This window comes from Excalfactoria chinensis, chromosome 5 (assembly GCF_039878825.1).
Source record: "Excalfactoria chinensis isolate bCotChi1 chromosome 5, bCotChi1.hap2, whole genome shotgun sequence".
Classification (NCBI taxonomy): Eukaryota; Metazoa; Chordata; class Aves; order Galliformes; family Phasianidae; genus Excalfactoria; species Excalfactoria chinensis.
The window spans coordinates 35,238,353-35,264,398 of record NC_092829.1 but is presented as its reverse complement, the minus strand read 5'-3'; the positions used below and the strand labels follow the sequence as shown (position 1 = coordinate 35,264,398).

General features: G+C 42.8%; 2 protein-coding genes across 3 annotated transcripts; one reads left to right on the top strand and one right to left on the bottom strand.

The window, feature by feature from the left end:
- Positions 1-355: 355 nt before the first annotated feature.
- Positions 356-17,328, top strand: C1QTNF4 (C1q and TNF related 4). Of its 2 annotated transcripts, none has more exons than XM_072339063.1 (2): positions 356-739; positions 15,792-17,328. In XM_072339063.1, exon 2 carries the CDS (start codon positions 15,797-15,799, stop codon positions 16,898-16,900), a length of 1,104 nt encoding a protein of 367 aa, XP_072195164.1. In that variant the 5' UTR covers positions 356-739; positions 15,792-15,796; the 3' UTR covers positions 16,901-17,328. The 2 variants fall into 2 exon arrangements, with proteins under 2 accessions (XP_072195164.1, XP_072195163.1); XM_072339062.1 differs by lacking the exon at positions 356-739 and adding an exon at positions 899-1,029.
- Positions 17,329-18,935: 1,607 nt separating this feature from the next.
- Positions 18,936-22,481, bottom strand: FAM180B (family with sequence similarity 180 member B). Its single transcript, XM_072338498.1, has 3 exons — positions 22,325-22,481; positions 20,525-20,604; positions 18,936-20,231 (listed from the first exon to the last, which is right to left on the bottom strand). Exons 1-3 carry the CDS (start codon positions 22,389-22,391, stop codon positions 19,788-19,790), a joined length of 591 nt encoding a protein of 196 aa, XP_072194599.1. The 5' UTR covers positions 22,392-22,481; the 3' UTR covers positions 18,936-19,787.
- Between the last annotated feature and the right edge of the window lie 3,565 nt (positions 22,482-26,046).

Genomic DNA, 26,046 nt, shown 5'->3' with positions numbered 1-26,046 from the left:
AAATTTGCTCTTCAGGGTAGAGCAGCAGTGTGCAAAGCCTGCTATTTTGCCGTCAGCAAAAATCAATGCAGACCTCCAAAGGAACAAGCAGCAGCCTGGCTGTTATGTGATGACCTAAGCAAGGCGAGCTTTCTAGGGATAGATAAGAGCTTTTGTTGAACCAAATGATGCAGCCGCTCCACAGACAAGCGTTTGGATCCAAAAATCTTCAGAGCACGAGATCGGACAAGAGCACGAGCTCACCAAAAGCCGTTCGCTTCCCCCAGCTGTACCATTTCGTCAGCTCTCCGTCAGACACCCACCCGAGCACGGTGCTTCCAGCTCGCTCGCCTAGGTGCGCGGCCAGCACACACCCCCAGCCCGCTTCCCAGTGCCTCTCCTCCGAGAAGGCAGCGGGGATCCCGGCCTGCCCCGGCACCGCCCCGCCGCCCCTTCGCGCTGCGCTCTCCCTCCTCCCCCGCCCCGGAGCCCGAGGGCTGCACCGCATCCGGAGGCCGATCCGCCGCCGCGGTGACAGCGACTCCGCGCCCCTCGCCCCGCCGCCGCCGTTCCCTCCCCTATGCCGCCCGCCCCCGGGCCCTCCTCCCGCCACTGATTCGGCGCCGGAGCCGCGGGTGCCCGAGCCCCCTCCCCACCCCGGCCCCCGCGCTGCCGCCGCGGCTCCCGAGCTGTCAGTGTGCAGGCAGCGTCGCGGCCCCGCTCCTATCCCCGCGCCGCCCACCGCCGCCAGCGGCCGCAGGTACGGGGTCGAAAGAGCCGTTGCGGCCGGGGCCGGGCTGCAGCTGTAGAGGAAGGGGCTGGGGCTGGAACCCCACGGCCGGACGGGGTGATGGGAGGGGGCCTGCTCCGCGGAGGAGCCTGCGGGGGCGCCGGCACACGAAGCGGTGGCAAGCGGGGCCGTCCGTCCTACGAGGGCGGGCGCTCGGGACGCGCTGCCGGGTCTGAGCCACGGGGAGCCGGGCGCGGAGGGACGCTGGGGTGGGCTGCGGTTCCTCTCCGTCCCCACGGAGGGGCTGGACCAGCCAATAGGTTAGCGGGGAATGTCTGGATTAGCCCCCTTTTTATTTTTATTTTTCTAATTTCCATTCTTATTAAACAGGTAGAGTTTTTGGGGACGAGCATGAAATCGTGGCCCCGCTTGGAGCCGAGGTTGGAGAACCTCCCGGGGGCCGGCCATAGGGAAAGGAATCCTGAAAAATGTCCCGAGGGGCAGTTTCTCAGATGGGAAAATAACGCTTTAGCTTCCTAGGGGAACTAAGTCTCATGGGTTTTCCCAAGACTGGTGTATGCAGCTGATTCTGTTATACACAGTACTCTACCAGATAATCTAGCTCAATTATTCTCTGTGTACTTGACAATCCCAATGTCATCTCTTCGACCCACTCCCACAAAGCTCTCAGGGAAGTGGGTCAGCATCCTCAGATGATGTATCTACCAGGCATTTGGAGAGTTTCTGCTCTGCCAGCTGGTTGGAAGGCAGCTTTTTGACCCTTCATTATGCACATACTGAATGAGCCTTGCTTCAATTATTCATTCTGATGCTATTGCAACCTTCTGCAGCTTCTCTTCTCCAGGGAGATGATGTGTAACAAGACTTTGAAATACTTTGCCATTGAGGCTGTGATCTGATCTAAGCACATAGCAGCTGTTTGCTCATGTAGCCATTCTTAAGGGTTCATTTATAGCAGTAAAATGTATGTCAGGAAAGAGTGAGGATTCCCAATAGGGTGCATTACCCTCTGCATTCCCTTTGTTCACCTCTAAAAAGCTGCAATAAAGCTGAAGCATGGTTGGCTAGTGGACAAGGTTCTAGAAATGTGTTTTGTATTTTCTTTCTGAACGAGTTAATGCCACAAAAGGACTTCTGGTCTCCATAAGGGAGACCCCATGGCTTCAGCATGGCATTGGTTTAAATCAGATAAGCTGTCCATGCAGTTGACATTTGCTATTTTGCCAATGAAGAAACAGTTTCAGAAATTAAATACACTGGAAACAGAAATTTGGCGACAAAACTTGGAATCTCATTTGTTGTTATTTGTGTTTTACTAATGTGATCATCTGTTCATTTGCCATGTTCTCCAGAGAATACTCATTGATAAATGGAGAACCATTCATATTTTCCAAGTATGGGAGGCTAGACTGACCCATAAAGGCCAGTGGCCTTACTTGTTGAAATATAGTTGTGACCTGCAATCAAGCAGCGCTTACATTCTCTCTTATAATAGTAGACAAGTTTCCAAATAGCAGAAAGGCCAATAGTTGATCTCTGCTTCTCAGTATTCTCACCGGTATATTAGACAGTAATCTGGATCGACGCAGACACAAAGAAAAATGCTGTATGCCTGGGCTGCAGAGAGCTGTGCTAAGTTTGCATCTTCTGTGCATAGCACCAAGAATGTGAAGACCAGAAGAGGCTAGCGCTAACGCAACAGTGAACATGCAGTGATCTTTCAGGTGATCACGGTCATTCTGCTCAAATTTCACTTTCTTATGATTAATTGTAGGCAGAGAGCACTGAAATAAACGAATCTGCTAGCAACAGTACATTTCCAAGATGGGAAGTACCTCTGAGAATATTCTCAGCTAAGAAACTTCTCCCACGAGACGTTCATTGCTACTTTGACTCTAAAGCATGAGATTAGAATGAGATCAGATTAAAATGTTAGAGTCTTAAAAATGCTAAAGTGGGGCTTTGTTACCAGCGTTTGAAGTCAGGTATTAGGATCAGGTAGGTTTTACTCTTGAACTATCGCACTTACCCATTCTTCTTCACTGCCTGAAGCATTAAGTGTACATTTTACTCAAAGATGAGTAGTTAAGGAGAATGAAATTCAACTTGCATTAGAAGTACATCTTCTGGACTGGTCTGTAGCATTGCATCTTTATACTGCCTTAGAAGATATTAAGGCTTGTTATTTGATAGTTTGTCATATTTTAGTAAAAGAATCTGCCTGACTGACTCCAGGTTTCACTCAGCAGAGCTGAAAATCTTAAGCTCTTTCTTTCTGATTTGATAGATCCCATTGCATATGCAAGCACAGATAAATGAGGAGTTAAGTTTTCCTTTCAGCTTTCCTAAATCTTTACCTTTGCCAAGAAACAGAATTTGCCTGATGTTCAAATGAGATAAGTCAGTAATGTGCAAATGCCGTGCTGCTGTCTCTCTTGTCAATCACCTTTATCCCCCTGAGTGATTTCTTGTTTCTATAAAGCCTCTCTCTAGATGCATACATCCTCCAGACAGGTTAGAGAACAAAGGAGGAATTCCTGCTGCCTCTAATCAAAGGCCTGAGGTTTCCAGCAGAGGTAGCTCAGTCAGAATCAGGAGTTGATCACAGATTAGAGCAGTAAGGGGTCACTCCTGAGGCTAATAATTGATTACTAGAGCTCCACTGGCAAACAGTATAGAATCATAAAGTCCTGTTTCTTCTTCTTCACCCTTCAGCTGGTTAATCCATTTCATGTATATTTTTTGTTGTCAGGGATTCAGCAACACTGTTAGGAAAACTGTCACATTGGGTAAAAGGATCTGGGGAAGCTGTGGAAGCAGTTACTGAAATGGGAGCTGGAACCAGTTGAGAGATTTGAGCCACTGTTGTCAGGAGGAAGGCCAGGTCCTCTTTATGCCCATGTACACTGAGGTTTATGATGTGTTATGTGCCTATTCATGAGTGTTGTGACTGGTGTTTGAGCTATGAGGAAGGAACCTGCAGTCTTTTGGTTAAGGGCAGGTGCAAAGAAAATATTTAGCTGATCAAAACCTTCTAAATGCCTCAATGCATCCCTTCCCTTGTGAACTGCTATTTTAACTCAAAGTAAATTACGACATTTTGAGTACATCCCTGAATCTGTGAAGAGAACTGGCTGTATCTTTCCCATTCATTCTTTCCAGCATATTCTAGCAGAGTTGGCTTTTATTTTTGTTTTTGTTTCTTTTACACATTTGAAGATTCTTTGTGTCGTGGATGAGAGATTTAATTTAAGTTAAATTTGAGGTTCTGGATTAATTTAAATATTTGCTTCAGTGGGATCCAAAGGCTAGCAGGTGAAGGCTATAAATAGGGGACATATTATTTTCTGAACAGGAAGATATTCCTTAAATAATATTCAAAGATTCAGAGCTCAAACTGTTTGCTTTTAGTCTGTGCCAATCCTTCAGTTGGGCTGCAGGCTGCTGAAAACAGATATGGTAGCTGTGTCAGTGTGTTCTGGATCTGCTTTTCTTCAGTGTTTTCTTAGTTGATGTGGACATGAATAAAAAGAGTAAGTAAATGACATCTGGATAAGACAAGAAGCTGTGAGACCTGATCTCTGGAGGAAAAGATCAGAATTCAAAATTATTACAGTAAGTTGAGAAAAGTGCTTAGAAAAAGAACAGGATGAAATTTGGTAGGGATAACCTCAAGCTGCTGCACCAGGGCAGAATTAACCAACTGTATAAGCACAAGAGAGAAGCAAATGACTATGCTGCAACTGCAGAAAAGAATCTGAGTGTTGTGAGAGATCACAAGCTGAACGTGAGTCAATGTCATGCTGTTGCAAAAGAAGGCAAACTTCTTGCTAGGAAATATAAAAGACATATAGCCTGAAAGAAATGAAGCAGTTCTCCTGCTCTTTCCAGTGTTGCTAAAACCTCAGTTTGGAGGCTTCATGAAGTTTTGGTTATTACATGTTGAGATGGGTGTGATTCAATTGGAGACTGCAGAGAAGGGCAGCAAAACTCTTCATAGGTCTGGAAAAATGTAAATTGTAAGAAGATTTGAAAAAACTTAAATTATTTAGCCCAAAGACCAGCAAGATGCCTGGGTAATATCTTACAATATAAAGTAGAAGAGAATGGTGCATGGTGGATTAAATAGGAGGCACAAAGTAACAGGGAAAAAAAAATACATTGTTTTAGACAGTAGAGATAATTTTCTAGGACGTGGGATAAGAACTGCTGCATATTTAGTCTGTGTTGGTTGTTCAGTCATTTTAAGAACAAATTAGAAAATTATCTCTAGAGAATGTGATTTGACTAGGCCCTCTCTTGGGAGAGTACCTTGGACTGTGTAACTTCTTCAGTTCCCTTCTGCATGTATTCCTCTAATGATTTGGAAAGTAACGCATTCTTTTCACATAAATGAAATGAAATCTGTCCGGGAGTACTTTGCTAACATTTGTAAAATAACCAGAAGTAACACAGCCTCTGGAATACAGCGGGGCTCTTCCTAAAAAGAACCTGGTAGAAAAGTAGGAGTATACCAGAAAATCGTTTAAAAAGCTCATTTTAGAGAAAATGTACAGAATGGGCCATTCTGATTTCACTGAAACAGAGGCTCACCTGAATTTGAATGCTGAAATCGGTGATTTGAAAGAAGAAAAATCAATGAGGATTAGCAGCTAACAAAATGATGGGAATTGAAAATACAAGCTCTTGTAGTGTATTACTCCTTGAATGTCCAAAAATGATTTATTTTAGAGATGAAATGAAATATTAGAATTCAGAACAGGAATAAAATAAAACAAAGTTCTACATCAGATCTTAGATGTCTCTTCAGGGAGATAAAATCTAGGTCCTGTAACGTTCATAGTTTAACATACACTGTTTAATATAAATGGAACAGACTGTCCCCTGTGCATGATGAAAAATACTCTATGAGGAGACAGGTGGAAGGAAAGAAGAGAGCAATGACTCTTTTGGACGCTGTAGTGATGAGTTACTGCACACAAGATCCTGAACTTGTTTTGAACTTCTTTTGAGCCCAACTAAAGAGTTTTCTAATCCTCTAAAGGGAGAAGGATTTTTCCTTTCTTTATAGGTCTCCTCTCAGATGAAAAACAAGCTCTGAGAGGAGTTAAAGCCATGCTGCAAGGAGTGGAAATGGTATTTAGACCAAGCAGTCAATAGGGAATCTTTTCCACAAAAACAGATACTCTCTGGGACTAAAAGACTGCAAAGCAACTGCTGGAAGGATTCCATGCTGAATGAACAAGACGAGGCGCAGATGAAGAATTAGGCTGAGCTTTTTAGAAGGGTGTTGCTATGTGAACTGTAACATGTTAGCATTAGAGTCCGGTGTCCTTTAAACTCTCTCAAACTGAAATGACCCATGTTTTTTAAATTCTCATGTTTGATTTGCAGTGGGACATGGAAGCACAAACTGGAATGTTCTGATTGCTCTCCCTGCCCTTGTCTTTCGTAGCTGCTTGAAAATATAGGAAAAATGGGTTACCTAGAAAGCTGATCACTTGGTGCCCCAGATCTTTCAAAGTAAATTCATGTCCCCTTCACCCAAGGACAGAGCACTGATTCCCATTACTTTGCCTCAGCCTCCTCTCATAATTCTTTCTGTTTTCCTTTTTTCTGTTTTCTTTTTCTTTTTTTAATGAGTAAGTGATCTCCCAACACAGTCTTTACTTAGGAAACAGAAGGGGTATTCAAAAGAAGGCCCCTCCTTTTTGCTTGTAGAAGTAGGAACAAGATGGAAGGACTGTTCTCAATGAAACTTAGGAGGAAATGTGAGAGGCTGTTCAGAATACTACTGAACATGCTGGTGGAGTTCTGCAGGTGGTAGGCTGCTGTTGGAAGCTGTTGATAATTATCATAGAAAGGGAGAACTTTAGACAGAAGTCTAAAGAAGGGGCCCATTGACACTGATTCTTGCTGAAAATTTATGGTGTCTAAATGGTGGATACACCAGATCACAGTGAGGCAATGGATAGTGTGTTTCAGCAACACAGTGATGTGAAAGACAAGTCACACTCTGAACAGCCATGCACAACTGTCACACCATGAAATGAGCTCATCTGCACGAATCAGCAGATTATGACCAGGGAACTGTGTGCAGAGCTGAGTATCAACTTCAGTGTTTTGGAAATGATGGTGACAATGTTGGAATATTGCAAAGCTTGTACCTGGTGGATGCCACAAATACTCATATAGGAGTAGAAAGAACCCCATGTGCAAATTTGTCAGGATCTATTGAACCAGTGTGAGGCTGAAAGTGACAGTTTCCTGAATCACATCATTAGTGGTGACAAGATGTGGTATCACCACTAGGAGCCAGATTCTAACCAACAGTCAATGGAGTGATGACATGTGAATTCCCCATCTAAGAATAAGTTCAAGACACAGCTCTTGGTGGGTAAGTTGGTGCACACTTTCTTTTGGGACAGGAAAGGAGTAGTCCTTCTGGATTTCCTAGAACCTGGACAAACCATCAACTCCAACCATTACATTACAACACTATCTGAGATGAAGGCACAAACTTCCAGAGTCAGGCTATAGCGAAGAAGACAACCTTTCTCTTGCAACACAATAATGCCAAACCCCATATCAGTCTGAGGACCATGGAGCACACTGTCAGTCTTGGCTGGGCTGTCCAGCCACACACAAACACTGTATAGTCCAGATTTGATGCCTTCAGACTCCCAATCCAGTGAAAGATGGACTGCATGGTCAATGATTTCCCAGCAGTGATGTTATCTAGGAGCTGTGAAGCAGCACGTCACATCCCACTGGTGCATATTTGTACAAGTGTGGCATGCAGGCTCTTGTTCATTGCTGATGAAAATGCATGACTAATGGGGATGACTGTGTTAAGAAATAGCATTTTGTAGCTGACCATTTGCACTATTGAACAGTGTTATTATGCTTTTTGTATCTGTTGTGGTTTCCATGGAAATAAATAGGGGATGTTAGTTTTGGAGCAACTTATTTACTTCCAGTGTGCTGCTGCAGTCATTTCTTTAGTATTTTAGCAAAATTCTCCTATAAGCAAGAATCAAAGGCAACAGCTTCAAGCTGGCAAGGGCAGTTTTGCCCAAGAAGAAATAGGCTGGTCGCAGAGATGAGTCTGGAATCTGTGAGCACTTGACAGGCACTGAGTGCTTTCTCTGTGTGAATGAGGAACTGATGAGTGAACAGCAGTGTCCAGCAGTGCTTTTTCATGGTAATGCCAAAGCCTTTTACCAGCAGCAGCTTTCTAGTGCAGATGGACTTCTAAAGAAATAGTCACACAAACATTTCTATTGCCATTAAGAGCAGATGGGCTCTTTTTAAATATCCGAAATAATGCAAAGCCAGAAAGCAGGTAAGGAGAAAACTTTGTAAACTTACATATGTGTTGGGAATATTATGCAGTAAATCCTTCTTTCTGATCCAGCATCCAGGGCAGTACACTGTGCTTTTTGGTCAGCAGCATTTCTGTGTCATATTTTAACAGAAAAAATCCAATTTCAAAAGCACATTTGAGAAAACTTAAATTGTAAGTGGTTTAAGGGAGGAACTTAGTAGCTTCCTGCTGAACAAGATGAGAAACTGTTTAAATCCATGACTAAAATATGCTCAGTGTTTTAAAGGGGAAAGCGAGAACTTGTGTTTTCCTGAAGATATCAATGATAGATTCATAGTCCTGTGGTGTCTCATTTGCACCAGATAAAACCTTCTGAGAGGAAGTTTTTAGTAAAATGGTGTCTTTCAGCAGGGATGGAATCATTTTCTCCAGAGTGTCTGGCACGATGTTATGCTTTTGGTTCTAGAAGAAAAACAATACTGGTAACACACTGGTGTTTATAATTGCTGCTTTTTTGTTTATAATTGCTGTTTATAATTGCCACTGTCAGCAAAGGACCCAAATAACTGTTAGGGAACAGAATTAGGACATGTGACTTAAACTGGCCAAAGGGATATTCCACACCATACGACATCATGCAGAAGGAGTTTTGAAGGGGGTGGGAGTTCATCTCATGCTCTGCCACTGCTCAAGGGTCTAGTTGGGCTTTAGTTGGGAGGAGGTGAGCAATTGCTTGTGTATCACTTGTTATATACATTCATATATTTATACGTACATATATATATGTACACACTTTTGATTGTGAAGGGGTCAGCATTAGCAGCTGTGACTAACTTTGCTACTTTTTATCGTGTCTGCATGGACCTGAAAGAAGGAATACTATTGTACCTAGAGCATGGTAAGTGTTATTCAATAAAGCAACTAACATTAAGAAGCATGATGCATACTGCAGGACTTCATTGACAGGGCAGAATTTTCATCTTTGAGTAGTACTGGGCTCTGCTTATTGCTGAATGCATGATGGTTGTTCCTTCTCAGCTCTCTATCTCAGCCCTATCTTGACCCTGGAAAAGCAGGAGCACAAAAAAAAGTGTCAGAGCAGAGATGGAAGTAAAACTTATGGAGATACATAGATCTTAATGCCTTCAATCACCTTCTTCACTAAAACAGAGCTCAGTGAATTTCCAAATTGAGATGTTGCAGCATGTTGGCAGCAAAGAGCAGCACTGCAGTGCAATTCACAGTGTTCTCTCAGTAGCTTCACAGTAATAAAACAGCAGGGCATGAAAAGAAATGAAGGTGATTTCTTTAGATGAGTGTAAAGGCAGATGTTAAAAGACAGCATGCTTTTCTACCTTGCCTGTCAAGAAAAGAAAAAGAAAAAAAGCCCAAACCTCTCAAGGAAAGCATCATTCTTGTAGACAAACATGCCAGTGTATGATGACTTTTTTTCAGATGGATTTGTGAAGCCTACTGTCAGAAAATACTAGTCAATAGTACGTGATATTTTCCCAAAGTGTGCCATAGTGCAGCCTCTGATGGATAAAAGACCAAAGCAATTATGCTGCTACAAGTTGATCTATCAAGCAGGGGGAACTGAATCTTATCCAGTCTGAAAGTTTTTTCTTAACTGTGAGTAACAAGGGGGGGACCCAGCTTGTGAACATCTATTGTTGCATTGCTAAATAAACCATTAACAGTCAGTGAGCTGAGACATGACTAGGATACCAAAGCACATTTCATTGTCTTTGCATGTAATGCCAGCTGACATTCAGCTGTCCATTAGTGTCCTTAGGGGATAATTATTGGACTCTACAAGCTCATCCTAACTAATAATGTGATGATCAACCAGCAAGAACCAACGTATCCCCTCTTAGTTTTACCCAGTGTTAGGTCTTAGAGCAGTGACTAGGGAGCAACGTTCTGTTGAGTAGGGGAGTAGGAAAAGGTCACTTCCTTACAACCTACAAAAACATAAAACCAATATGGAGAGGAAAGAGAACAAGCTTTGAGATGGCGTCATAGTTTCCAGTATGTCATTCTCGTATCTCAGTGGTCTCTTGTACAACAGTCTCCAATAGAAAGAGTAACACAAAATATGTGGCTCCTGTAAAGTACAGAAAATCAAAGTGACATTCCTGCTTACTGCATCTTTGTATGTGATGCGCTTCAACAGAGCCCAGCGATGTGCAGTTTAGCAGGCTCTCAACTTCTTTACTGCTGTGATGTAAATGTCTTAATTTGAAAAAGGTAAGAAGTTTAATGTAAAATTATCACAATGCCATTGGGAAATCCTTGTGATAGATGCTGTTGAAGTGAGTTACATTTTTTCACCTACAAAAGTGCTCCTGATATTCCAGGCTTGATTAATCCTTGATGCTAGTGTGATCTTCCTGATGCAGAAGTCTGGTTCCTCCTAGAGAAATGGGTTGCTTCAGCAAAGCCTTATTCCAAAGTCCCAGCATCTCTGGTACACAAATAAAACAGGCTAAATAAGGAAACTAAGTTTGGGGGTGGATAGAGAGGTGATTTAACTTTGACATTACCATAACTGCAACTGGATCCATGCAAAAATTCCTGATGCTGTAATGGTCTCAGTGTTTTATATCTAAAGGTAGTAGTGTTAAATAAGCACTGCACAGCAACAGAGTCTTATGGATTTCTCAGGTGGTGGTTTTCAATCTTCTCTGGCCTGTGTTTGCACATAAACCTTTTTATCTCTGAGTTTATTCTCAGCTAGCTTTTTTTACTGCTAACTGTTCATGTGATTTCAGTGGCAGTTTAGTAACAGTCTGTTTAACTGCAAGTGCAGAGCAACTTCATAGAATCCAACACATTTTATGATTAAACTCAAATGTTCTAACAGCATTTGCTGTTTTCCTACTTCAGATCAGTGTTAGAGTACGTTTTTTATTTGATGTGTTTGGGTGTTTTTTTTTTTAATCTTGTTTACATGAGGATTATGTATGTGATGAAGGGTTGGACTTGTGTAATTTGTTCATTAACAAAAGTATGTAACCAATCTGTATTACATTTTAAAATACTGGTTAGTTAAGAATAAGTGCTGGCTCCTGCTTAGGGTATACTCAGCCTTCTCTACCGAAACACCATTATGCCTGTCTAAACTAATATATTTTTACATATGCATAGTAGTCAAAATGAATGTGCCACCTTGGCACTGACACAAATTTCCCTGAATGCTGCTACGGGATTAAAAAGTTAGTATCGTAAATATCATGTTTCTATTTGGATCAGTGCATATATATCATCTTATATATCATCATTGTAGCTTAAACAGAATTACTGGGGCTTCAGCTGAAATTTAGCAGGTTTAATTAATATTCCAAAGTGCAGGCTACTATTAGAAGATTCTACCAAAAAACAGCCTCTCCATTTTGTTTTCCTGAGTATGGCTGCAGTTGAGGCATTTCAAAAGAATTTTTGTCTCTCCACAGATCTTTCAATGCACAGAAGCTGTGTTACTATGCTGACAGACTCCGCTGACTCAAGGAAGCATGTAAAATGAACTGCTTTCTGTATCACGCCATACAGTTCTGTGATTCAGAGTGTGGTTTGTAATTTCCAAAAAGCATCCCAATGCTTCAGTGTTTCACCTCTCAGGATTGATCCAGAGTTCAAAAAACACCTTCATCATAAGCAGAGAAAGCCAGAAGCCAAAAGTTCAACCCTTGGGTTTGTCGTACAGTACTCTTTATACTTTGCATTTGAGGATCTGCTACATATAATTTCTCCTTGATGTTGGAAGCAGCAAAGCTCTTAAACTGTATCCAGTGAGTGGAGCAGACGGTATGTGGTATCTGGGGAAAAATTCTTGCTAACAGTAGTCCAAGAATGCTGTTCATTACACAAGCTTTCACAGATTGAAATAATTGAAACATTTGTAACTGTCCTTTTCTATTAGAGCAAGAGCTAAGAAGAACAGGGCTTTGCTCTTGCTGCTCACAGAATTTTATGAACTTTCACTAACAGTGAATCCAGGTGCATCACTTTGTTTTTGTAACTCATTCTTCAGTGATATTATGATCTTATGAAATTAAAGGAGTCTTGCCTATGGTAGGTGTAGGGAATCTGGCTCATTAATGTTTTGCAATAAAAAGAAAACCCTCTTGAGTTTTGCAAGAAGACCTATGAGACTAGAAATGGGGTGACCTTTCTATTATTGAAAGTACTTTTCTAAAATCCATAGATTTCAAGAGAAGAATGAAGCTCATTGTCTTTCCACTCGTGGATTGATTCTGTTCCAGGACAGAAACATCACCTCTAGCTAGCACAAAGCTATTAATGTTTCCTGGGTCATGCAAATGTTGAATTCTGTCTCTTTACTTTCAGAAAAAGAAAAAAAAAAAAAAAAAAAGATTTGCAACTGTCTTGCTATGTGAGTCACTACCATTTTAATCCCTTCTTTTCAGGTCATTAATTTAATGTCAGTGCCTTTGAGAACATCCTATGTTTTGTGCCTTCTATTCCAGAATTAGTTTCTTGTCTTCTTCCCAGCAGGCTGCTGTCCCCTGTTGGTGCTCCCTGATGCAAAGGCATCAGCATACCTTGCTTATCTCTTGGATCTGCTTAGCTTCATTGTATACTTCTGTGCTAACACCGTAGGTACTATCATAAAAAGGAACGGTAGGGCAGCAGACAAAGTATCCAGATTCGTACATAAATGTAATGAGCATAACACAGCTACTGTGTATGCCGTATAAGTGATCCACTTTCTGCTTCTGGTCTGGGTCTCTCACTTCACCCTGCAGTTTCAAAGTCTATGCAATAGCAAGAATACAAGGCTCCACTGCAGTGTCCGTGACCAGCCTTATGTCCTTAATGGTGTCTCAAAGCAGCCACAGGAAAAGATTTATGCCTCTTCACCCAAAGACTTTTTCCTTTGCATTTTGGAAGCTTTCTCTTGCAGATTTAATGTGCTAATACTCAAGTCCAAGAGTTTTGCAAGTTGCCTCTGTTTATGGCAGCCTTGTATCTAACCGAGCCTTCTTAATGACTGGCAAATTATTCTTAGATTGGCTTAATGTGAGAGGCAGTTATTAGATACTTTCTAAATTATTTTAAATAGATAAAGAACCTAAGTAATCCTGAAAGTGGTGAGTGGGAGCTGTCAAGGAAACAATTTGCTAATGGAAACACAGCATAATTAACTACCTTATTTAAATGACTTGACAGTAAGTTATTGGGAAGAGATAAAAACAAGGGACTCTGCAGCAGCAGAGAGTCTATGCAATTGTGAGTGTTTCCAGAGTTACTGTAAATGGCTGTTTTCAGAGTGACATGAATACAGAGAAATTAGCTTTGGGATAGAAGCAAGGATAGTGGTCATTTGAAGGAAAATAAGGTCAGATTCATAATAGAGTTCATTAAAATGTCATGTCTTCTTTAGTTTGGTCAGCAGTGTTCTGCCTGTGGTATATTCCCCAACTCCCTTATAATGCGACTAAAAACATCTGTGTTAAATTCTTTACTGTCAATTCTTGCCTCAAGAGCATGCAGGAATGTCACAGTCTGCCTGCTTCTCCATGTGGCCCCACCAGGGTGATCATTGGAATAACAGTGAATGAGTATGAATCAGAAACAGCTAACAGCCCTTACAAGCTTGCCCTTAGGGACTGGTTACTAAGCTGAAAGCTGAAATGAGCCTGCCCTGCTAGATGTAGCACTGCACTCTGCAAAAACAATTCTGCAGAACCAGAGGCTAAGTTCACAGTGTGGCTGTTTGGCATTTAGTTATTGGTGAGATGTTAGGGCCTATTAGTATTGTTTAAACTCCAGTAGTGACCAAATGTGGCACAGGCATGGGAAGAGAGTCACAAGCTGAGCTCACAAACTGAAAGACAAAGTGAGGAAAAAGAAAGACAGCATGGAAGTGTATACTTGGCAGTTAAATTCATTTGCTGGATATGAGATTATCTGTCAGACAGACAGCTGGTTAGTTCCTCCTAAGTGTCATAGGTAAAACTAGTCATTTTATGGCAGAAGGTAGTCAGAGTGATTAAGCATGAGCTACCCCTGATCAATCCACGCTGAGCATTCCCAGTCACGTCCTTTGTCTTTCCAGCACTTGTTCCTAGAAGACATGCTCCATGATTTTTCAAGGAAGCAAAGTGAGGAGTGTACTGGCCAACAAGCTTGTAGATCTTCAGGTTGTCTCTCTTGCCATTGAAGATGAGTGCAACATTTGCCTTTCTCTGGTCACCAGGAAGCACATTTAATCTCCATGACCTTTCAAAGATGATGGAGTGCCCTTGATACATAAGTGATCTCTCTCAATACTCTTCAGTGCTGCCCATAGGGTTCCATGGGTGTGATCTGTTCAGGAGAAGCAGCTGAAGTTGGTTAAAAGCATTCAGAGTATGGGGGCATGGAGGACAATATCTGCTAGGGCTACAATTCAGATTTCAGTTTTATTCTCTAATATGAAGGAGCAGGAACTGTAAGTCAATCTGAATTTTCATTTGTGAGAGGTGTTAAACATCACATCCTGCCAGAAGAGGATCCCATTACCACCTCACAGTCTATGTGGATTCCATCTGCTTTACTTCTATTACTATTACTGTGTCATCCCCTAGTTTTTTCAAGTGTTTACCCCTATGTCCTTTCTAATTCAGGATTTGTTTTCACCCCTCTCTGTACAAGTGACATGTTTTGCTCCTCTTCTGCCAGTCTGTGAATTCATTGTCTGCTGGCTGGCAAGGCACCAGTTCTAGGGTGACAGATTGGGGCAGACTGCAAACCAGGCAGTTGCTTCCCAGCCTGAATGATATTTCAATAAGCACAGAGAGGTGACAGAGGGAGAAGCTTCTGAGTGGAATGACTGGCAGTTTTGTTTTCAGCCTGAAAGCACTAATAGGTGATTTTGGGCTTCAATCCAAAAATAAAAAATAAAAGAAACTAGAGGCAGAAAATCCCATTAGCTCCGAACTGATCCCTCTTTTTTAAGGGTCAGAAATTTTTCTCTCTAGTCTATTCTTTGGGTAGTGAATTATTTCCTTGTTTCTTGTGTTTAAGTTCTCTCTGAGGAATCCTATAATTTGGGAGACTTGCCTTTCCTTCTCTTTTTATCATTTTTTTCACTTTCTCCACTGCCTTCCTTCCTCCCTAAGCAACCCTTCTTCTAGTTTCTTTACATTCTTCACAGGTCCACAATGAAGTCTATCTGAATAACAGGCCCTACCATCTTGGCTTCCAGCTCCTGCATTCTGTGAAACAGCTGCTGCGGTGCCAGGCAATAAGATCTGCATGGGAACCTCTAGAACAAATGTCCTCTTTTCCTTGCCCTTCAGCTGAATCTCAGTTGCATAATACAAGGCTTGCGTATGGCTTGCTTTCATCCTTGTTTTTATGAATAAAAGTGCTACAAAATAGAGCTCTGGCAAAGCCCCAGCAAAATCTGAGATCCCTCTGCAGTGTGAACAGCACAGTGTTCTGCAAACAAACTATGGGATAGTGAGGCTTTCAGAGAAGATTATTTTTATTCCTACAAGTACAGGAAAAAAAAGGTCCAGCTGTCACCGGGAAAATACCAAAATGGTGCTGGGATACAACTGAGATATAATCCTCCACAGCGATCAGAAAAAAAACTTGAAACCTTCTTAGTATTTTACATAGAATTTGATGCCTATTTAGCAGGATTCAGATCTGAGTTTCAGATGAAGTATGCACTGGAAATTAATATGATTCCTGCTAAAATGTGCTTCTTCTTCTTTTCAGATACAATGATGGCACTGAAGGTTCAGATTCTGTTTGGCTTTCTCTGGTGCGTGATTTTGATGCGTATAGATGGCTTCCCAGTAGACAGCAATACTGAATTTCGCTCTGCTTTCTCAGTGGCCAGAACCAGCAGCATGGAAGGGAGCTCTGAGATGGTCATTACCTTTGACAAAGTGTATGTGAACATTGGCAATGACTTTGATCCCAAGACAGGGTTGTTTCGGTGTCGTATTCCTGGAGCCTACTACTTCTCCTTCACAGTTGGGAAATACCCAAAGAAAAACTTGTCTGTCATGCTGATGAGAAACAAGAATGAGGTGCAAGTGATTGTGTATGATGAACATCACCGCAAAGAACGGAAGGTAGCCAGCCAGAGTGCCATGCTGCAGCTTGACTATGGTGACACTGTCTGGCTACGTTTACATGGAGACCCCAAGTATGCTCTTTACAGCAATGTAGGCCCCTATACAACTTTTAATGGCTATCTAATCTATCCAGACACTTCTGCCTTCTTCCAGAATGCTCTCAGCTCTCAAGAGCTGGGGCCTCACCGTCACGGTGTTCAGAAACTTCCAGGAGAGCAAAATGTAGCTTCACAGCGACATATGTTATCCGATCAGCCCAAGAAGGAGCAAGACCCTCGCTCTGCATTTTCTGTTGCCCGTTCACAAAGTCTCCTGGGCACAGATGGCAAGCAAACCCAGCATGAGCCCATCACATTTGACACAGAGTTTGTGAATATTGGGAAAGATTTCAATTCCTCCACTGGCATCTTCTCATGCCGTATACCTGGTGCATACTATTTCTCCTTCACCATTGGCAAAATGCCCTTTAAGACTATGTCAGTCAAACTTATGAAGAACCACAATGAGGTGCAGGCCATGATCTATGATGACAACCACTCCAAGAGGCGGGAAATGCAGAGCCAGAGTATCATGCTGCCTTTGCAGTATGGGGACACCGTCTGGCTCTACAGCCATCAGCATGATGGCTATGGTGCCTACAGCAACCATGGCAAGTACATCACCTTCACTGGCTTCCTGATCTATTCAGACCCTCAGCCAAAGCGGCTCCCAGGTGCCAGCTCACTCCAAGGGTCAGAAAATTAAACATGGATGTGAAAGGAGCATGAGAAAAGCCAAGCTGCCACGAACTTGGGTATTGCTCCACTTTGGATATAGTCCTCTACTTTGAGCATGCTATCATGTGTACAGTGCTTTCTTTATGCTGCACGTTTGTGCCCTGACTGCAGGGCCATTGCTGTGTCTGTCATTCATCCATAGAAAAGTCTGTACAGGAATGTGTGTGTGTGTCCTGTGTCGGTGTTTGACTTAAGCATAAAGCATGAGGTAGTTTTGGGGCAGGGGCAGGGCAATGTAGTGAAATGCTGAGGGTCAGGGAAATGCTGTAGTCATGTTGCTGCAGATCTCTAGCATCCAGAAAGCAAAGGATGTGGTGACTTTCCTTGCATATGTGGGAAGGAAATAAATGTAATGAAATTGAATGTAATAAAAATTACAAAAGGTGGTAAAATTTTCTCAGGTTTGAATTTGTTGTTGCCTGTGTAACTTGTGTTCTTGTAACTGCCTGAGGTGTCAGTTCAAGAGAGAAAGCAGTGCAATGAATGTACAAGCTGCAGTATTGTACATTCGTGTGTGTGAAGTACTGGTACCTCTTAGGGCTTGATTGGAAGATTCACAGTATTTGATGCTTTTCTTAATCTGACCTTCCTGAACCAAAAAAGAACACACCAGAAAAGTGTTTAAGAATCTCATCTTCCATTTGATGAAAATAATACGTATAAGAAAAGAAAAGTCTATTTCTGTTTCTTGTGGTAAAGGATGAGGTCTCAAATCTAGGAGTGACCCAACCTCTGGAACAAGATTGCTTAGAAGCAAGGTAAGTAAGAGAACTACTTTTAAAAATCTAATTTAGGTCATGACTTATATGTGAATAGTATTGTGCCATGCATTGACATTAACGTCTTCAGAAATGAGCTCCTTGAACATAAGGATATGGCTAACCTTTATGCCACGCTGGTAACCTAGCACAAATGGGATCAAAGTTACCTCTAAGTGACATGTTCAGCAGTTGTGTTCCCGTGGTTTCCTCCCGGCTGTGTTCCGTCGAGCCGTAGTGCTGCTGCAGTGGGACTGCTGTGGCTGTAGAGGGCACTGGTATGTTCCTAGAAGGCAGCAGTTGGAATAGGACACCAGCAGGCTGGGAGCTTCAGCGCAGTGCGGTGAAGTGCTGCTGCAGTTAAGTTCGGCTAAACCCTGGTTTGTCTCCTAAAATACACTGCAGAAATGCACCATCTTAAGCATGCCTGGAACTGTGTGGCGACCCTTGAGTTTAATTGAATTTAACTTGTAGTCTGCTTAACAAATAGCAAAGCCCTCAAACCAACCTTAGCAACAACCTGAATTCAAAAGAATATGCTTGCATCTGAGTCACCAAGCCAACCCCTGGACCTTTACCCAGACATTCCTACGGCATTTTGCAGCAAGGCAGTATTTCCAGACACTGCTGCCATCCCAGCTCAGCCTTTTAATGCCATTCTGTGCTCAAACTGGGTGTGTTTGCAAGCGCTCCCTAACTTTATTGCACCATATGCATCATAGACATTAAAGACTGAGGGTATGTTTGGGAAAAGGATGTCTGGAGGTACATTAAAAAAAAGGGGTGGGGGGGGAGGAGGGGGCAGAAGAAGATAGAAATAGAACATTGGCTTCCTATAAGCTATTCTTCAAAGACCGTGTTAATCGTGGTCCCTCCACCTACATCCTCAGGGGGAAAAAAAGCTTAATGAATGGTGTAAATCTGTTCTGTAGCCATTTGTAGCCCTAACCTGACCTCTAAAACCATTCTCTGTATCTTCCTCCCAGGCTTCTTATTCCTGTCTCGCTATTTTGTCTCTCCATCTGCTGGGCAGAAGTGGCTTGGAGAAAAATAAACTAGGTCAAAAGCTAGCAGTTCCCTCTTTGAATGTCATACACCTCTTTTTCCAGCATGGAAAATTAAGAATGTATTGATAGAATGAAAATTACAGATCCCACCATCTGCACGTGCAACAAATACTCAAAATTAATGTGGCAGCAGGAAACCCAATAGAAACAAACAAAAAATCAAAACCCACTTGTGCAGATAATCACATTTATTTAATTCCACACAGCAATGTGTAACACAGAGAAGGTTAACGATCTCATTCTATAAAACAATTATGTTTCTGATTTTGAGGATAAAGACTGTGTGTTTGTTATGTTCGTCTCGTAAAGTGCCATAGGAGTAAGAAAAAGAACTTCAGAAGAGGTAAAATCTGCTGAAGAAATAACTAGGTCACTATCCTTGGGAATTTAAATGAGATATAAAAAGTGTATTCCAAACTGCTGGCTGACACAAAGCAGTACGCATATGCAAATATAATATACAAATACAAAGAAGCTTTGCAGAATACAAACATTTTAGGTTGATCTTTTAAGAAAAACGAACACTTTAGGTGGAAAATTATTTCGGGCACATATAATGTGAACTGCGTAACCAGAAAGCTGAAATTAAATGCACTACCTATGTTGTGAAACACTGCAGCATCTGCTTAGCTGATTACTGGAGATGAGAAAAGAGACTGCATTTGGCTGAGACCACAGAAGGAATAGAGGATGCCGAACTGAATTATTCAAGATAAATTCTGCTAAGACACCAGTGTAACATGCTGGAAAAAACCCACCAGGACATCTCCCTAGAAAGCATCAGCGATCAAGATAGATAACACTTCTAAATAGCACTGCCCACACCAGCCCAGCCCACTCAAAAGGAAAAAAAAGGGAAGTGTGAGATGCAATTTTTAGTTATGTCCCGTTCCATCTAAAAATAAAATGTTGCGTATAATGTGGCGCATGTCTGCAATGTCCAGAACGATGTGGAAAGATTGCCAGCATTTGAAACAGCCCAGATTGAGGCTGAGGTCAGATGCACACCTTCCCATGGCAGTTTCCCTCATTAAGTGTCTCTCTTAGCCCTGGCCAGGTTAGAGCGATAAAAATGTTTCAGCGATGCTAAATGTGAAGGTTTCTCCTTCCAGGGCCAGGAAGCCAGGAGGAGGGTGGAATTTGCAGGGCAGAGCCCCTTGCACAGATCACGAAAGATTTCATCAACTAGCTGAGAGAAAAAGCGTATCCAGAGATTTTTATCCAGACCCTGAACTGAGCGGATCTGATAGGCGCAGTAAACACTGGTGAAAAGCAGACGCTCAAACTCTGTTAGAGGCAAAGGGGTATCAGTCTGTGAGTAATATCTCAGTTGCTGCTCAATCTCCATTGGTGTCTTGGGAACTTCACCCTCCAAGACCTGCATGAACCACTGTGCCGGGCGCAGGGAAGCCAGCTCTTCATCCCGCAGCTGGACCGTCCCATTGGCCTGGATGTCCAGCCTTCCCCAGAGCATCTAGAAGAGAAGAGCAGCATGTGCATTACAAAGCCGCCTGCTCAACCTCCATCACTGCCAGCACCACACCCTTTCTCTGTCTGGCCCCATGCCTCAGCTTCTCCACAGGGCCCCATCCAGGCCTCGCCTCCCACCTGCATCTCCCAACACCAGCCCACCCCTCTGAGGTGTTTTCTAGGCACTCCCAAAATACAGTGAGAACAGTGCACAACACAGGAGTTTTTACGTGCAGAGAGACAGGAGCACAGGCACTAGCAGTGCCTCTGCCCAGAGGCCCCCAATGCCCAGGAGACCTCTAACATGACGTCGGCGTCCTCTGGGCCGCGGTGGGGTGCGTTGGTGCTGACACCGTCCCTGCTGTAAGGATGTTCATCTGGAAGACATCAGGCAGAGTTGGACACCACAAGATCATGGCCCTTCCCATTTATTTCTATCATTTGGTTGTCAATTATGCCTTTAGTATTTCTGAGCTGGCACTTATATCTTGCCAAATATGACAGATGCTGACCTCAAGATTTCAATGAATGACACAAGCTTCGTGAGAGAAGCAGAAGTGGTTGAGGGAGGAAAATGTGAGATCTGGATATGATGACCCCCAATCCTGCCAACATGGAGCTAAAGTGTGGGGCCGAGGCACTTGCTTTAGAAGACAGCAAGGAAGCCCCTCATGCTGATCTGGGTGCAGCAGGAGTTGGAGCAGATGGGTTTTGGCAGCAGGTTTCTTGGTAGAATTTGCAGGGAGAAAGAAATGCTGCCCAATGGGGAGAGGGTGTAAGAAGGCTCCTAGAACTTCTGGTGGAGATAGCATTTGATGCTCATCCTGGTTTTTCATTTGTTCCCTGAGCATCTGAAAGTGGCATATGCGAATTATGAGGCTGTTCTCATATCCAGCTAGTTCCTTGCTGGGTCACCTAACCTCATTTATGTGAGGTTATTGTTAATAACCTCAATTACTAATATGTGAATCACATTAATCCTAATATTTATTAAATCTTCTAATGATTTAATGTTCTGTATTTATTTTACCTTTTCTTTTACTTTATTTGTGGGAGGAAAAAAAAAAAGAGGAAGAGGAGCTGCATGTTTCCTCTGTCTGGGGTGGTGGGATGGAGGCTGCAGCTCCTCCCTTCTCCATGTTGATCTGTGTAGTCATGAGCCAAGACACCCTTCTATGGATCCCTTGCTCCAGGAAAGATAAAATATAAACTGGTATAAACTAGTCAGCTCTCTGACACTTCTTTTCATATTTATTTTTCATGGAGGAAGGCTTTTCTATATTAAGAAAGAGAGAGAATATATACTGAGTACTCCAGAGTTAAGGTCAGCAGGTGCTTATGAAAAGCAGAAAAATGATTTAATGCTGCATGTGTGTGATGACTACTACCAAACCCCATTTCCAGCTTTCCATATTTTTTAAAGCTTTTCAGGGAGATGTACAAGCTGCCTGTGTACTGCTGTCCCTACAGACTAAGGTTTGTTTCTCTGCACAGCTGCAGGCTCCCTGATCTGAGCCACTTGTAGCTTTGGAATGTGAGCGGAGATGTAGCTGCTGTTTCCTCTTCCTCCGTAGATGTGCCAGCAAAGCTTTTACACTCTCTGAAAATGTCTTTGTTGGTCTTCCCCTTTCAGCTAATTGATACACTAAATTCACAGAAGCCTCTAATGAGAAACATCTGACTGGCTTGTAAAGTCAGTGGTAGCCACAAAACTACTGTTTCTGATAAACATAACCAAAGCATAACAAATAATTTATTGAAATAATAAGATAAATGTAATTTGGAGATTAAAAAAAATAAAATAAAATCCCTTGTTTACTTTATCATTTCACAGTTGTTCTTTTCCCCTAAAAGCATCTAGAAAACCTGCAGATAAAATAGCAGCAGGTCCTCATCCTGCAGGAAGGCATTAATGTCTCTCTTGCTGTACAAAAGCCGGCTAGGATGCCAGCTAACACACCCTCTCCTGCATCAGCACAGCTAGCTGATGCATTTGATCATATCTGAAGAAGCAGGCCAAGTGTAGTACTGCTGGAATGGCACAAATATTTGCCAAGCCAAGAAGCTACATCACGAACAAACAGGTGCACTTCCTACCTGTCAGCCTCTGGGATCCAGCAAACATGCACAGAATCAGCCAGGTGTTGAGCTGCACCTGGGCCATAGCAGCCGTGCCCAGCAATGGTTCACATCCCCTCTGCGTACTGTGCTGTGTGTGCAGTGAAAGCTGTTTGCCGTGGTGTCTTTCCTGGCTGCTTCTGATCCCAGCAGTCTCTGCTAGAATAGATCCGCCTTTCAGTGTTTATGATTGCAGCCCTGGGAAGGGCCTTGCAGCTGAACTTACTAACCCCAGAGGATGTTTTTTGTCGTATTTTGGAAACTTGGAAGACTTTGATGGTTGTAGTTTTGGCAGAATTATTTACGCTTCTCTTCCAAAGACCGATTTTCCACTGCAATTAATTATACAAAGCTATTTGTTTTAAGAACTTACCCATACGTGATTGCCTCTGAAGAGGGGACCTCTTGGTCCCCTTCTCCTCTGCACAGTGCCTGTCCCATCTCCATGGAACGTCTCCACTCCTTGGCTTCACGTTCAGTTTTCCCTTTTACTGAGTCTGAAAATCTGCAAACAATCCACAAGTGTCGCTAACAGATAAGGCCAGCAATCTGGGCAGATTCATTCTAGGGCTGTAGCAGCCAAAATATACAAGCAGGCAGAAGAAATGTTACTTGTCCAGCTCCCTAGCAAACCTTCAGGAAGGGATACTCAGTATATTGACCTAGCAAACAGCAGGGATCAGAGCCAGTCAGACTTTAGCACCTCATCATCCTTTCCTGTCACTTCTGGGTTACAGTGAGCAAGGTCTGCTTTAGGTGTTGTGAATTACTTAGGTGAAACTTCATCTGATTCCCTTCACAGAAGATAGCTTTCCCCCATTTGCATCAAAGTAAAGCCTGTATTTCTGTCACAGCCCTGGCAGTCTTACAATTAAACGATGCTTCTTTCAGTTTTCATTACTTTCTGCTGCTGCTGCTTTAGTCACATCCCTTTATTCTGGGATATCTTATATTAAACTGTAAATAACGTGCTACTCAAGATACAGACTCTGATGTCCCATTTGTGCAGTGAGATTGATGTGCTTTCTGAATCCTTTAAAATCCACTGCATTCACACAACTGTCTAGAAGTTACTTTGCCAAAAAAAAGAAGAAGCAATCCTGCATCTTTTGGGACATGAAATAACCTCTCTTCAGGATGCATCCGTGAGGCTTTGTAATACCTGACAAAGCGGTCATCCAGAACTTTGACCAACATCTGCATAAGTTATATTTGATATAGGAATATGTACAAGGAACTGCATGCAGCTGAAGTATCTAGAAAAAGATAGTCATATTGGTGGGAGGAAGGAGAGAGAAGGCCCATAGGCTGCGTTCAGATGACTGATCCAGTGGCAGGTAGGAGATGGTAGCAAAGGTAGTGTTTGTTCTGTGAACTGGGGGAATTTTGCAGAATTGCCACACTATCCCACAGAGAAAGACAACTGTGGTGAGGATGAACATGTGCCGTAGGTGCTTGTAAACCAGCAGTATCTATATGGGATGTGCTCCGAAGCAAGCAGGAGTTCCTGACAGTTGAACATAGCCTCTGCCTGTGCAAATGGAACATTAGGTGATGCATCTGTTCCTCCTGAGGGGTTGTGTCCTTGCCAGGTATTCACAGCTGAATGTGCACGGTACAGCTCCTCCACATGCCCTCTGATCATGCCATCTGTCATAGGAGCAGTTTCAGAACGTCAGATTACTTCAGGGCACCTTGGCTGGTTGTGGCATTTACACAATGACCTCCTGAATCTGGAAGGTGGGAAAGAGAAACAAGGTATAGAATTGCAGAGTCATGGAATATCCTGAGTTGGACAAGACCTGTGAGGATTATTGAGTCCTGCTCATCATTCTGCACAGGTCCACCCAAAATTCAACCTCTGTGTCTGAGAACGTTATCCAAACTCTTCTTGAACTCTGAGTTAGGGCCATTACCACTGCCCTGTGGTACTTCTTCAGTGCCCATCCGCCTTCTGGAGAAGAACCTTTTCCTAATACTCTGATCTCCAATGCAAGTCTTGGGTCCTGTCACATTTACCAAAAAGATCAGTGCTCCTCACATGGCAGCATCTGTACAATTGAAGCACCATCCTCTTGGTGCTGTGGATTTCTGCTGCTTCGTTTTCTTCTATTTTCCTTCCAGTCTGTGGACCATCTGCCTGAAGGACTAATGGGCTGTCTGACAGCGTATGGGAGGGCCCCATCCCACTGCACCTTCTACACAAAAGAGATGAAATGGGGCCTCACATAACATGAGGCAGATTTATTATGTATAATAATATATAATGTAAAATACATTAAATAGCAGTAATATGAGGTGTACTGTCACCTAGCCTGTTCTTCAGTAGTCCTGTAACTTCTGCTCTGAAGGATTTCAAGGCCCAGCTGAAATCCCTGCCTGGATTTTGCCTGGAGATCAATCACCAGGGCCCATACAGACTGTGGCTGCAGTGGGGGTGGATACCCTAATACATCAACAGTCACATGAGCAGTGAGAAGAGGCTGCTTGCATTGCTGTAGGGAGAAATGCCAGTGTTCTGGAAAACAGCAACAAAACACAGTCAGCTGAGGAAGCTCAAGATGGTGACTGTGAATCATCACCTAAACTCTATTCAGATCTAAGAAAATGTTTCCTCTGAATAGGACATCTCTGTCAGCTGCTGCACATATGTGCCTCATCCAATGTCCTCCTACATTTGGAATATCCAATGTAGGTAAATGAGCTGACAGCCTCATGGAGGCAGTGACAGAGGTCTTGGACAACAACATTGTGTCTGCCCATGCTGATAACAGCCTTGCCCAGTGTGAAGCAAGTGCCCACCAGCCACGAGGACCCCAGAGCAAGCAGGTTCCCATGCAAGCATGGCCCTTGGAGCTCAGAAACAGTGTAGGTAGTGTGTCAACATTGGCAGTACTCTGTGAGGCTGCGTACCCTCCTGTCTCCTGGTATAATGCATCTGGGTGAGTAAATTGCACTCTTTATATGCTCCAAGACTTCTCTAATTAGAAGAGATTTGGGTCCATTAGTAAATATTCCACATATTAAAGACCTTCTGGAGCCAGTGCTTGTCCCCACAGGGCTGGCTGCTTGGACTCTGCGTATTCTTTAGCAAATGTTGCATTTTGTCTAACTTGACAGTGTGTTGTCTGATGCTGTCAGTCAAATTTCCCTCTGCGCAAGCATGTGTGGTGGTTTTGTCACTGACAGTATCTGACTTATCATACTGCGAAATGTCTGTTTTTGTGATACATACATCACAAGTCATGTCATGGTGCTTCAAGCACCCTGAGATGGGTAATGAAGAACATAGTGGGCAGGGAAAAATGTTTTTTATTAATTTTCACAGTAACAGACATGGTGCTATACACTTCTGTGTTGTGCAATGAGCATCAGCACGCAAGGGACCTGGTGCAACAGGAAATAGAACCAGCTGTGGGATATACTGTAGGAATGATTAAAAGTACATTTCCTATTTAATCAATTCAAACACTGGCAGCTCCTAAGGGGACCTAGGAATTATAACACAAACTTCTGCTGACTTCTGTTCCTTTCTCCTTTTTTTCTTCATATAAAGAGTTGTAATTTTTAATAATAATGGCAAATGCTACCAGTTTTAATTAGAGAATGCTGTTCTGAGTCACATCCCAAACACTGCCGGCCACAACAGCCTGGAACAAATTAAGGAAGAAAAAAGACTTTAAGAAATTCATGCTTACCAA

Excerpts from the sequence above, each read along its gene's own strand:
- C1QTNF4 (XM_072339063.1), top strand. The coding sequence starts at position 15,797 with ATGATGGCACTGAAGGTTCAGATTCTGTTTGGCTTTCTCTGGTGCGTG.
- FAM180B (XM_072338498.1), bottom strand. The coding sequence starts at position 22,391 with ATGGCCCAGGTGCAGCTCAACACCTGGCTGATTCTGTGCATGTTTGCT. Across the intron at positions 20,605-22,324 it reads TGGATCCCAGAGGCTGACAG|ATGAACATCCTTACAGCAGG; the intron begins GTAGGAAGTGCA and ends GATGTCTTCCAG. Across the intron at positions 20,232-20,524 it reads ACGCCGACGTCATGTTAGAG|ATGCTCTGGGGAAGGCTGGA; the intron begins GTCTCCTGGGCA and ends CTTCTCTTCTAG.